This window comes from Lycorma delicatula, chromosome 2 (genome assembly GCF_047948215.1).
Source record: "Lycorma delicatula isolate Av1 chromosome 2, ASM4794821v1, whole genome shotgun sequence".
Classification (NCBI taxonomy): domain Eukaryota; kingdom Metazoa; phylum Arthropoda; class Insecta; order Hemiptera; family Fulgoridae; genus Lycorma; species Lycorma delicatula.
Genome location: NC_134456.1, coordinates 183062254 through 183076570, shown reverse-complemented (window position 1 = coordinate 183076570; position 14317 = coordinate 183062254). Strand labels below are relative to the sequence as shown.

The following is a 14317-nucleotide window of genomic DNA, read 5'->3' as shown; positions in this document are numbered from 1 at the left end:
CAGAATTTTTATACTCTTAAAAGAAACCTACATTCTTGAAAGAAAAATAGCACCAAGTTTTAGGAAGTACATTTCATACTATCTTTTTAATTTTACCAAATTTATATGAATTAAATTTTAGACTTGCTGAAATACAAATACAATACAAAAATGTATAAATGCATTCTATGTGCTGATAACAGAAAATTAAATTTTGTTTTTACTGCAATTTACAAGTTTCATACACGATTAAGTGGAAACAAATTAGTTTTGTTTTATTTTAGTAAATTTTATATACCATAATAAATGATTTATGTATTAAAAGTATACACTGCATTTACAAAATTCATTTTATTTATTTATTTTTTTAGGGGACAAAACTATGGATCATCATGGAGTACTTGGGAGGGGGCTCCGCCTTGGACTTGATGAAAGCTGGTAATTTTGAGGAAATGCATATTGCAATTATACTAAGAGAAGTGTTGAAAGGACTTGATTACCTTCATAGTGAAAGGAAATTACATAGAGATATTAAAGGTGTGCTTTTTTATATGTTAATTAATTTTATGATGTTTAGCACTGAATTATCTGTTGTAATCAGATAATTGTTTGATGTTTACATTGAGCAAAACCAGTAAAAGATACACTCAGAGCATTAATATTTATTAATTACATTCATGTAAATTTTTAAGTACTTTCTAATGTATAATCTGTTCATAGACTTGATGGAATGATATTTTAATTTAACTTTTGTATTGTATTGAATATTAAAGACATTTTCTGAATGTTAACATTTGGGTCTGTATCCTATGAAAGTTCTGTTATCATTTTTTGTTCCAAAATATGATTGTTTTTCTTAATATTCTCTTGACTGTTGTAGCATAAATTAGAATTTCAATGTTGAAATGCCATCTACTTATAACAAAAACATTGGTTTTTGTGGCATTACTTTAAGTTTAAAGAAGCACTTTCATAAATATATTTGGAGAAGATGCTGGAAAATAAAAATACTTAATATTTATATAGGTGAGATTAGGAGATAAATGAATTAAACATTTTATCTGGTATAAAAGTTTAACAAGTTTTCAAAGAGAAACGAAATGACAAAAAAAAATGTTTTTATTAAAATTGAAAATTGATTTCAATGACAATCAAAAGAATAAAAGAAAATGTTAAAAATTTGCTGAAGTTATTCTTTCAGTGGAAAATAAAAATGATTTAGAAGATAGAAGAGGTAATGCTCAATAAGTAATCATTGGTATGAGAGAATTCAATTTAAAAATAAAAAGGATAAAAAAGTGATGAAGTTGGTAGAAAAGGAAGTTGAGTTTAATACAGTTAAACCAATTTATAACATAATCTTGATTTACCAGAATCTGTCTGTTAAAGAATATTTCCCTGGTCCTGTGAATTTCACCATAAATTTAATTTTTTTTCTCTTGTTGGAAATTTAAATAAAATAGTCCGTATTAATAGGAACATTTTTTTTCTTAAATAGATCATCTTACCTAAACACTTTATACTTTGTATATGTTGAGTTATAAAAAATTTTGTTTTTATGTACCATTTACTTCTTATACAGTAGAAAAAACTAATCGTTTAATATTTTACCCGATTCTGTTTGCTTGACCAATTAAAAAAAAAATTAAACAACCCACATTTCTTACATGTATCAGGACCTTAAAACTATTTTTTATTTAAGCAGTTTCTGTGGTGGCCATTTTTGTTACGGTGCAAACACCCATTTTTGTGATTGTAAGGGTTTACAGAAAAAATTGTAACCAAAAAACTATTGGTCCTGGAAGGATGAAACAAAAAACAATTAAAACATATTTTCTCCCGGTAAAAGACTGGACTAGTGGTTTATTTATTTCTCTCTTCTTTCTATAAAAAAATTACCAATAAATTTGAACATGAAAAACTGTGAAATTTCACTTTTGGCAATTTTTTTCAAGAGACAGGAATGGCATACACAGTTTGAATTATTTTTTTATACATAGGTATATGTTAGTAGTTCTCCCATAAATAATATTAATTGTGGTATACTTACCCCTAATTTTTTATAAATTTTTGAAAACTAATTTTTTTTAGAAATTCAAATTTTTGCTTCAAATAACTCTGATGCTGGTAATAAAAATCTCAAATTTGCACAACTTTGTATTTTTGTAGATTTTTTTGACAAATAAAAAAATTTCTTGTGTATTGTACTAATAAAAAAGTTATTTCAAAAATCATGAAAAACCTGTTAAAAGTGATACCATTTTTTGACTCTCTATAAATTAGTGCTTAGTGGTTTCTTGTCTTCCTTGCACTTTAAATTTTTTATATTTAGCCCCTATCTTGTTGAAGTTGACATTTTAAATACTTTAAAATAGTTTTTTTTAAATTATTAATGATAGGTCGTAATTTAATGATAACTTAACCAATACCACCCAGTGACCTAATACAATTTTGATTCAAAAATGCTTGTAAAACTTAGCCAAACTGAGATTTCAATGAGAAGCCTACATCTTTTTTTCAAGAATTAATTTTTATTTTTATATTGGTTTATTTTTGTAAACACTGTCAAAGAAGAAATAAATTGTAGCCGAATTTTAATTCTTCTTTGAAATAATCTGTTTTTATAGCAAAGAAAGTTTATTATTTAGTGTGTTTTACCAACAGCTGTGATATCACTTCTGATAATTCTCATGGATTGTGTGAGAACAACCTGTCACTGTAGTTAGTTCAAATGATAACTGTCTCAGGACTTGGAGATCAGTATACCCACACTTGCTGAGACTTCTGAAATGATGTATGTTGTCCAGCTGGTGAACCTGCACCTGTCATTTTTGAGGCTAATATCTACCACTTCTCCTATCCACAATGATTGTTATACACACAAGCAATAGGGTCTTAGTGAAAGTGGTACAATACTTGACATAGTCCTTGGAGTTTGAGGTAAAGTAACATCTTACAGTGACTTCTGACCCAGGAAAATGCTTATGGTACTAAAAACTGTTTTACAGCAGTCAAAACAGTGTTTTAAAATTTCTGAAATCTTAGCTATCTCATCTGATTTAATCAACAAATACTTGATGTTTTTCAACTTGTGATTACAAAATGGATAAATTTCATCATTGTTTAGAATCTGACAGTTTAATGGCCTTTGCAGATTTGGCTTTGCCAGAAATACTTTTGAAACTGTTAACACAAAGAGACTTTCCAGGAACTAAATTTAAATTTGGAAAAATGTGTTCTTTAAGAGCTTGCTCTAATGTTATTTGTCTTAAGTTTTTCTTTACTGTTGTTTTTATGAGTTTTCAACAGGTCACAAGAGAATTGTCTGTTCAGGTGACTGAATTTTGGCGAAAACATTTTTTCATGATATTTACAAACACTAGTGACATCTGAATTAATGCTTAAAAAAATAAGTTGTTTGTTTTTATCACTAAATTCACAAATTTTAATGAGTTCTTTTGACACATACCATACACTGTTTTATGACACTTCACTCACATAAATTCCGATGAAACATTGTTCTTCCTTTGTTTTTGTGAAATTACTTGAAAATAATGTAAAACTTTAACTGATTTTTAAATTTTCAAATATAATATTAAGTAAAACTTATTTATTTAATAAACATTTCCAAACGCAGTTTGAAATTTGAGACACTTGTAAAGATGTGAACAGGTCACTGACTGATGTTAGACTGACCACTCTGTAACTACAAAGCTAAATGATACAATAAGCATAAATCAGCATGTTGCAACATGAATTTTCCTGATGACTGGAAATTTTTTTGAAAGTCTATTTCAACTATAGTAATAAGTATAAAAATATTAAAGTGCCAAGGAGACTAGAAACCTTGAAACACTTACTTAGTGAATCAAAATGGTATCGCTTTTAAACAGGTTTTTCATGATTTTTGAGAGGCTATAACTATTTTATTGGCCATAAAAATCTACAAAAACACTACAAGTTGCGCAAATTTAAGACTTTTATCACCAGCTCCATCAGAGTTATTTGATGCCAAAATTTGAATTTAAAAAAAATTAAAAGTTTTCAGAAATTCATAAAAGTTTAGGGATAAGTATATCATTATTAATATTATTTATGGTAAAACTACTAACATATATCTACATATAAAAAATAATTTAAAATTTCACTGTTTTTCACGTTCAACTTTATTGGTAATTTTCTCATAGAAAGAAGGAGGAACCTTGAGAAAATATGAATAAATTGCTTTTTGTTTCATCCTTACAGGACCAATAGTATTTTAGTTATGATTTTTTTCTGTAAACTCTTACAATCACAAAAATAGGTATGTGCACCATAACAAAAATGACTGCCACAGGTAAACTGCTTAAATAAAAAATTAAAAAAAAATTAAAAAAAAAAAGTTTTAAGTCCTAAGACAAGAGTGGGTAAGTTTCAATGAATTGGTCAAGCAACCATCCATGGGTCACTTCAAATGGATTGAACCCCATATACATTTAAAAATAAATTAATTTGTGTAATCAGTGCCTATTATACAGTATTATATATTAATAATTTTTGATAACTAGATAGTTACAAAAATAATTCTATTGATTTTCATTGTTCAGTCTGACAACCAAATTGAAGTTTTTAACCGAATGAGACCACCAGAATGACAAAGATGACCAAAACCATAATAATGATGTCACAACATGTATAAAAACAATATGAAAATTAAATTCTGTATTACACCATTTTCTAATTGTTGGGCTTACAGAAATTTTCTCTTTTAAAACTATTCAGGATTATTTAATATGGTTTATTAAAGTATAATTTGGCAGAATATAGAGCTCATGTAAAACTTTACCATATAAATCAGAATAATCAGTTTTTCTTCAAATAAGAAATTATAGTACATAAAGTATTGTAGTGTACTTGAGTTAACCTTTTTGCTTTTGCAAATTTAAGTAAAAAAGGAAAAAAATATTAGTTTCAATTCTAATTAGTCACAATGTTTCATTAAGTAAAATATATTGTTTATTAGAACTAAATTTAAATTATTAAATTTACTGCAAGTAAATTAATTAAAATACAATGTTTTTTCTTCAGTTTTCTGTTTATACTTAAAAAAGTAAGCCTCCTAATATGTCTGTTTAAATCTTAATTTTAACTGTTTTTTAGTGCTAGTTTGAATGAATTACTGTTTTGTTAATAATAATCATTGTTGTAATAATAAAATTGAATCTTCCTTTATTGTCCATATCTTCCTCTGTACTAATTATATTAAAGAAAAGTAAAACTCAGCAATCCATCACAGTACAGATTCTAATAATATTTCTTACCTTAGACAATAGGAAGAAGCAACAAGGACATAAATAGAGGTTTTTTGTGCAGCAATAGAATTTTCAAAATTAAATGGCATATAAAAGTTAAGTTTTTAATTCAAATGGGAGTTAAAAAGAAGCCTTTGAGAAATTGTCACTAAGTGAAGAACTATTGATAGTTTGTACAGTAAGGCATTAAAGTTTATTTAATTTAGAAGTGGAAGGGAGTATTGATGATAGAAACTTTTAAAATATTGCAGTGATTAGATTACATTAAACAATTATTTGAAAATGTAGATTGTAATTAGTTTAATAAAGACACATAAATAATAACACATAGCTGAGAGATAGATAAAAAGTAAGCAGTAAGATATATGTTTACACAAAATATTGATTTTACAAAAACTGTGTAGTTTAATTTTCTTTGGCAGTTGTCAACATTCATAAACTTGTAAGTATTTCTGGAACTCATTTAGGTACATCCTTCAGGTAGTTATTGCACTGGCATTAATTTTGTTGGCATGCAATATGATGAACATTGTCATTATACCCCCTCTCACCACAAGGAGCGCTAGTGTGTAGCACTGATGTACAGCTGCTGTTGTCATTTGCTATGTTGTGACGTTACAGGTGACCAGTGGAATTAAATAAATGAATAATATTTAAAGTGGAAAAACGTATTTAAAGGGGCTGCTAGTACTGCTACACCACGCAAATGAAATAATACAGTCTGCGTGCGTGCTTTAGTTAGAATCATTGAATTAAATTAACAAAAAATATATTTAAATAAAATAATAAGTATTTTACAAGTTGTGTGTATAAGCTGCACATCAGAAAAGAGGTGTGTGATGGGAAAGTTCTTCAACTGTAATGTCAGCTTTTTTTATTCTGTTTCGAAGTTAAAATAAATTTAGTATTATCACAAAATTTCTTCACTTACTGCATTTAGTAGAGCAATGAAAAAATATGAGTAAAGCAAAAGCAAAATAAGTAAGTAAAAAATAACTAAAGCAATAAAAAAAATAGTTTTACAGTCATTTCTACATCATTTTATTTCTTTTTATGAGATGTCCGATCAGTAAAATTTTTTAATTTCTGCATTTGGAAAGTAAAGCAGTAAAAAAATTTTACAATCACTTTCTTCTATTCTGTCATGTTACTTATTTTTATGAGATATCCAGCCAGTAAAATTTTTAAATGTTTTAGTTTAATTCTTTGTGATTTAAAAACTTCAAATGTGTACTTTTACTATGAAAATTTGGAATCGTACTTCATTGTATGTAAATTAATAAAAACTAGACCTTACTCTCATGTTATATTTCTTTGCGGTGGTCTGTACTTCTTTTTTATATCAGTGTGTTTGTGTGTATTGTCTTTTTTCTTTCAATAAGATGTTTCCAATATTTTCTTCAATGGCTTCCTTCAAAAGGTTTCATTCTTAAAAAAAAAAAAAAGGCTGAAATATATACTTGCTTTTCCTAGTTGTTTGTATTTTACCTCCATGTACAGAACATATCCTTCAGAGGAAATAATCTGTAAATATTTTCCTGTAATCTACACGTGTGTTGAAAGTTATTTTTTTATGTTTTCCACTACTGAAGTTTTGAAGTCTAATTTCTATTTTTACTACATTTTAAAGCAGTATTCTTTATTTTTTATTTTATTTTTATTTTTTATCTGTAGTGCCATTGGATGTGTTTTAGAATTACCTAAAAAATTAATTTATTACTATTATTAAAAACATTGTTCATTATTGGTGTAAAGTGGGTGATGTTTTAAACAAAAATATATGAATATAAAGCCTGCAGATTTTTGCGGAAGAAGAGTGTACTAATATACATAAATAAATAAATGTATTTTCTTTAAAGTAGTACATTGAACTCCTACACTAACTTCTTTATTGTTAACTCGTATCTGGAATGAAGAAACAGAGACTTTGAAAAACTACATCCATTTGTTCCTTGTTATTCTTAGTCTGGCTGTTTTATAAGGATTCTTAACTGCTTGTGATTTTAAAAAGAATCTATTATTGTGTTTCTGTTTCCCAGTTATGACTGCCATAAGTTTATCAAATATGTGAAGTTCTATTCTTAGTGTAAAATTATAGTTAAAAAAATTTCAGTCAAAGCTTACCTGTACTATACCTGTATCACACTTCTGCAGGAAACTTGAGTGGGTCAAAGGTTTGTTTGATCATGTTTACAATAGCATTGAATAAATAACTTGACCTAAGAAAAAAAAAGTTGCATTACTTAAAATTTCTTGCTTGCTCCTGTTGTCATATTATAAGAACAAGAATACATGAAATTTTTATTAGCGAGTATAGTCAACATTTTCAATAAGTGGCAGGAATTATGTGTTTCATCTCAGTGTAGTGAAATTGAAATTGTTTCAAGTATTGAAATTCATTACAACTCAAACAAATTTGTGTATGAACTAGTTTTCTTACACAAACTCTTTGATAAGCTCAGGCTACTTATTTTATTCCTCTACTTATTTTAGTGAACTTTTTTTGTTTGTTTTCCAATTCTTTACAACAGCTACTGGTTTGGTAACGCACCATTTCATTGGTTTGACCAATTGGTTTTATTTTTTTTGCAAAACCGGAAAAATTATTGTATTTAACACTGAATCTTAATCTTGTATGAATGCTTTGGGGAGCAAGGTCTCTGAGAAGATTAAGCTCCCTTAGAACAGGTTACCTCATACTCTATGAATCTAATCTTGACTTTCTCTATCATACTGTATTTGTGCATTGTGCACGATGGCGTAATAAAGCATATAGCTTAATTTTTTCATTCATTGTATAATTGTTTTTTAATAATGTATAATGTTTTCATTTAATGTTTAATTTTATATTTTTACTGCTTGTCTTATTCTAGAAATTTTGCTTCTCTATATTTCTAAAATTTTAACTCTAAAAGTAGCTGAAGTCATTTTAATTGAATTGTAATGAATTTTTTCCATAAATGTCATTCCATCGGCTTCTTAACAAAAATTTCTTTATAATATCATACTTCCAAGTATTCTTTCATTGAATTTTGTTTAAGGTTTTGCATATTTCTTTAATGTATTTAATGTGGAATTTAAATATTTTTTGCTTTAAGTAGCTGAATAACAATTTGCAGTGGACATAGTGTAATTATTATTTTGATAGATATTTCTAATTATCTTTATTTATAATTAAGCTGAATAAATAATCTTGCAAATGAAGTACATAGTATTTCTGATTTGTAAATTTGCATCTAGTAAGAAAAAATTACAATCATGCTTATTAATTATCACTTAACATAATAATTAACGGTTTATTGTTACTGTTTACGTTTTAGCTGCTAATGTTTTATTAAGTGAGATGGGTGATGTAAAATTGGCAGACTTTGGTGTTGCTGGCCAATTAACAAATACTACCAGTAAACGTAATACATTTGTTGGCACACCATTCTGGATGGCACCTGAAGTAATTAAACAGTCAGCTTATGATTCTAAGGTATTTATTAATTTTTTTATTTAAAACTTTCAATTCTGTTATATAGCAAGAAAATTAACTCTATGTTTGTATTATTAAAGTAATCTTTGAAATGGTAAACAATACTTTTCTTAATATTTAAAGTTTCTTTTCTTCTCATTTGATTGTTACTGACAGTTAAGTGTATGATGTATTAAGTAATGGGGGTTCTTATCTAATTGTTACTTATTTGTGAGATTTCAGTTTGGTTGATTTTGTTTCAGCATGATAATCCTCTTCTTGTACTAAGATATTATATATATATAAAATCTCACAAATAAGTAACAATTAGATAAGAACCCCCAATAACTGACTGATTGACATCTCACAGTTGTGTCGAATGCAATCTACAGCATATTATTTGCTTAATCTTTGCTTCTTACTGACCATCCTGCTGGCCCCAAGGTATTAATTGCAATTTTCTTAAAAAAAAAAAAAAAAATTGCATTAAAAATAAACTGAATTTTTATTTATAATATGACGAACATAACTTACTCTACCATGTAATAAAATAAATTATGCTATTCCCTACAGGTATTTACAAAAGACTCCCTGCCGGGGAATAGGTAAAAGAATGTTTTCTTATTGTTTCTTTCAAAATAAAAAATAAATTTAAATAAATTGTAAATCTGTTAAAAAAGAGCAAACAATGCGCTAAATTCCAAAAAAAAAAAATATTTTTATCAGATGGACGTCTGGTTATGTATGTAAGTTGGGGCCTGTATTCATTTAACTGTGGAGCCCTGATGACAGATTTTCTTCAAAGACAGATCTTACACTCGAGAGAGGGGGAAATATTACAGTTTTGCAAAAATTGTTAAAAGGATGGTAGTGTGGTGGGGGTGTGGGGTGTTTTGGCCAAAGTATTTATTGTTTTCCAAAAATATTTATTTCATATTCACCTGTCTCTAGTTAAAGACTAGTTAAATATTATTTCAGAAAGAAGTTTTTTGTATCTTTATTCTCTACATCAGTAGTAGCCCTTTAAACTACTATAAAACATTTTTGCCCATCCATTCTAATGGTGGATGGATTTAAATTTTAAATAATTTAAAAACTAAATTATCTTCCAAGTTACTCACTGCATATTTTTTTAGAATATTTCTTTATAAAGTACAACTTTATTTTGAATTTAAGAATTTGTATTTTTAAAACAATTTAATAACTTTTTTAAATTTATCATCACTACCTAGGGATTATCTGAAAAACTAATTTTACTCCAGTGCTTTCCTCTTGAGTATGGGAGCCCCCCAAAAGGAAACAAAAATTTTTCGCAATTTCAGATTTTTAATTCTGGTTTTTTTCTTTTGTTTCTGCCTGCTATGGGGCCTCGTTTATAACACCTAAGTCCTTTTCTCATTCCTTCCTGCTTAAGTTTCTAACTGGTCTTTCCACTGAATTCTTCTGTTACTAATTTTATTTTGTTTTAAAGTTTGTCAGAAACTGCTTACCGAAATTTCTAATTTTTCTTGATTAATTCCTGATTTTGTTTTGGAATCTCTATTTCTGTTTTATATCATCTAATATATTTTTAGTTTATTTTCAGTAGGAAAAATTTCTTTGGAATTCTGTTATAAACGTTGCCAATATCCTGTTATACATTATTATTTTCATTAATGGTATACTGTTTGGTATATGAAATGGCCCTGAAGCTAATAGAAGAGGACTTCAAACTCAAACAACAATGACAGATCCCGTGGGATGAAAACTATGCCTGCCAGTGGATAAGTGCATGAAAAAATGCCTTTAGGCTGCCATTGTGTAAGAACTGGATATATGGTAAAGAACAAATTGAGCATGTAACCTATGGCAAGTTGTGTGTGTGCCAGTTCCTCCAAATTGTTGAATTGAACCTAATTAATTACTACTCTCAGTGAGCATACAATGGAGATCCCACAAAATGTATATCATGCTACCTTATCTGGAGTCAAATGACTGAAAAAACTGATTGTTAATTTTTAGCTATTTTGAAATTTGTACTTATACCATTATAAATATATATATACATTTGCTATGTATTATACGAGGCATGTGTTTAAAATAAGTTCTGTTTTGAAATTCTGCCGCTGTTACGCTCTGGTTGGCATTCCACACATGCATACTGTGTATCCACATCTGTTGGCAAGCCGCAGACGCCATTACGGAAAATATTCGACTGTGTTTACGTTTGTGAGTACTTAAAATGTCTTCACTGATAGAGATTCCTGCCGACTGTGAAATACATGGTGTGATTTGTTTTCCTAGTGCTAAAGGCGTGAAAGCAGCTGAAATTCATTGTCAGATCAGTGAAGTATTTGGAGAAAACATTATGAGTGATGGAATGGTACGAAAATGGGTTAAAGCTTTTAAAGATGGCTGCCTGAATGTTCATGATGAGGAATGGAATGGATGACCTTCTGTCATTAATGAAGCGTTTGGTGCAGAAAGTTGATGAAAAAGTGTGAGAGAACAGACGCTTTACGATTTCTTCACTATTTGAAGAATTTCCTCAAGTTTCAAGAAGTGTTGTTTATGAAATTGTGACCGAACACTTTAAATTATTGAAAATTATTCTCACGCTGGGCTGAGTACCGGTATCAAAGCGATCGTGTTGCAGTGGTTATTAAGTCAGGCAGTAGACTTGATATGATTGTGTTCAAAAGCTGGTTGCATGATACAAGTGGTTTAATATTGGTGGCAGTTATGTTGAAAAGTAGATTAAAGTACAGGCTTTCACGTAAAAATAAGATTGTTAAGAATAGTGTACTTTTTTTTTTTAATTTCAAAGCTGTACTTACTTTAAAAACATACCTCATATTTTGAACACAACACATCTGTTGCTTATGATAAATAAAATGCTTTAATTTTTTTATCCACTATTCTTTATATATATCCAAGACCACTTTTCTTTTTTCTTTTTTTTTTTAATGAAAGAAAGGAAAATAGGTTACTTTTGTTATTTGTCAGAATTCAGTACAGTTGTGTTTTCAGAAGTAGAAGAAAGTTATCCTAAAAATCTCACGTAAATGATTTGTATGTGCTTTTAAACATGTAGATATCCCAAAGAAAACCATTAATAATGCATTAATATATTGTCATGTGTTCGCGGCTCGATCAGGATATTTTGAGATAAAATAATTTAAGAATCTGCAGTATTAACAATATTGTTAATAAACAGTGTTAATTAATATAATAAATAATCATAATCGACAATAACAATAATAATAATAATAGTTATCACAGCCACAACAATAATAATAAATGTCAATGTAATAATAAAACTATGATTACATACTAAGTAGATTTTAAAGTAAGGTCAGGGTTTATTTACAGATAGTAAATCCTATAAACCAAATTCAGTTCAATTGACAAGTCATTATAGTGACCGCTAATACGTACACCTTTAACAACTGGTACTGTATTACTTCAAAGATAAAATTAGTCACCAATGCGAATGCTAAGAGTTAAATTCCCATCGGTGTACTACTATTTAATGAACTTACAAAACACATCTCACAGAGTCTTAAGACTGAAAGGACCTAATTAAACAAAGGAATTGAACTGCCTACCCATAGAAGGTAAAAGTGAGTTCAGCACACAATATGAAACATAAAAATATTACATGGAACAATAACATTGAAATAAAACAAAGGACAAAAACAACAACAAAACATTTATAAAACAAAACATCAACAAAACCGGAATACAAGAGAAAATCCAAGCAGAGGTCTCGATCCCCCTCAGCAATCCTTTTTTTTTCTAAGTACATTATAAAACTCTCTCCACTAGTGCCATTCTACCTGGCTCCTCCAGTTTACACGGAGATCCAATGCCGACCCGACAAGATCAAGCTGACAGATGGTCCTCATACTCGTACTTCAAGCACTCATAAAGAACACTGTAGGTATCGTTTGTTGACCAATTGTGCATACTGAGGACATATCCCAGAATCTACCAGGCTGAATTTCTGCAGTCTGTCCCTAAAAGCCCCACAGCTGGAAAGAAGTAGCATCACATATTTATTATGGTGCACTCAAGAGGCATTCCGCAAACCAACAACATTTGGAGAGAGATCATGTGTATAACGCCCACCATCCCATCTGGCCTGCCACAAAGCATTGCCTTATTGTTTAATTTCTTGAACTTTATCCGAAGTCAACTCACCTGACTTCTTTTTGCAAAATACCGCTGCTGCTTCTCAGACACAATCAAGTCTATCGGTTTCATGCCTGCAATCACCAAGACTCCAGTGAAATATTACGGTAACAACCTGTTACTATTAACAATATTAGGCGTAGTGCCCTTGATAATATGTCCCAATAACTTTTATATTTTAGCCTATCCGCCCAAACAGGTGCTGTGTATAGCATAATAGACTTGCACATGGCTTTATACAGGATGCTCATGGTCTTAAAGTTAAGTCTCCAATCAGGATTGACCACACGTTGAATACCGAAGAAGGCACTGCAGGCCCTCTCCACGACTTATTGAAAGTTTTTCTTAAATTGCAGCTTCTCATCAAGAAAAACCCCGAGGTACTTTTGAACCTGAACATACTTTGTACACTTGCCTGCCATCAAAACATGAACATGCCGACTCACTGCCAAACGGCCTTTGAAGAGCATCATTGTGGTTTTTTCCAAGCTAAACATCATCTTGTGTTGATGACCACACAGCTCAAGCATCCTGCAAGCCCGAGTGGCTCGGAGTTCAACCTCCCTCCGTGAACTTCCTTTGACCAGCAGGAGCCCATGATTAAAAAATATGAATTATTTTATTGAGACCGCAAGGAGTGTAAACTAAATTTTTAGAGCTTTTTGTGTAAATAAGCAGTAGAGCCAGTAAATTATGCCAAGCAATTATAAAGTTACCTGAAAGAAAAGCTAGGGTTGTAAATAACATTATCAGCACACTTAAAGTTTTAATACCCTTAACATATCAAGTAATATCCTTACTTGGGATGTTAAAATTTGTGACTTACAACAATAAATGTATGTTTCAATGCTTTTACTCTTTCAGTGGTATTGGTACTGACCATTGAATGAATTATAAAAACTTAGCATTTTTTAATCTTACCCTAGACAAACTATTTTCCTCTCTGCTTTGCTATAATGAACATTTTTTAGCATTTGTGATCCCGATGACAGTTATATCTTTTCAGAACACCAGTAGTAGTAGTAGGAGGAGGCTAATAAGGAGATCCCATTGACCCTGGTACCTTTTTTCCTTTCCTTTTGTTATGACTGAACCTCTAGGTGTTCTTAGGTCGAAGGTATTACCTTCTACAGGTATTAGGTGTTCTTCACCTAATACCTGTATGTTTTCTGGGAAATAGCCAAAATGGAAATGGGAAAAAGTAACTTTAATCTCCCATTACAATCTATAACTTTTATAGCATGGCATTTTTGATATGGTCATATTGATTATCTATAACATTAGGCAGAATAAATAATGTGTTGCTTTAATAGAAACTTATTAATGGTATCATTGAATGACACCCATTTGTGGAGTTTTAAGTTATTTGCAGTGTTTCTAAGTAGAACATCCTCTGTTAAAAATTGTTTCTTTCTCT

At 29.4% G+C, this 14317-nt stretch overlaps 1 protein-coding gene across 6 annotated transcripts in view; it reads left to right on the top strand.

The window, feature by feature from the left end:
• The window catches only part of GckIII (Germinal centre kinase III), a 477720-nt gene that overhangs the window by 441416 nt on the left and 21987 nt on the right, over positions 1–14317 (top strand). For all 6 annotated transcript variants that reach the window (XM_075356817.1, XM_075356820.1, XM_075356816.1 and 3 more), the window contains 2 exons: positions 351–516; positions 8591–8748. In XM_075356817.1, the coding sequence (XP_075212932.1) occupies positions 351–516; positions 8591–8748 (324 nt within the window). The remainder of the gene's footprint in view (positions 1–350; positions 517–8590; positions 8749–14317) is intronic.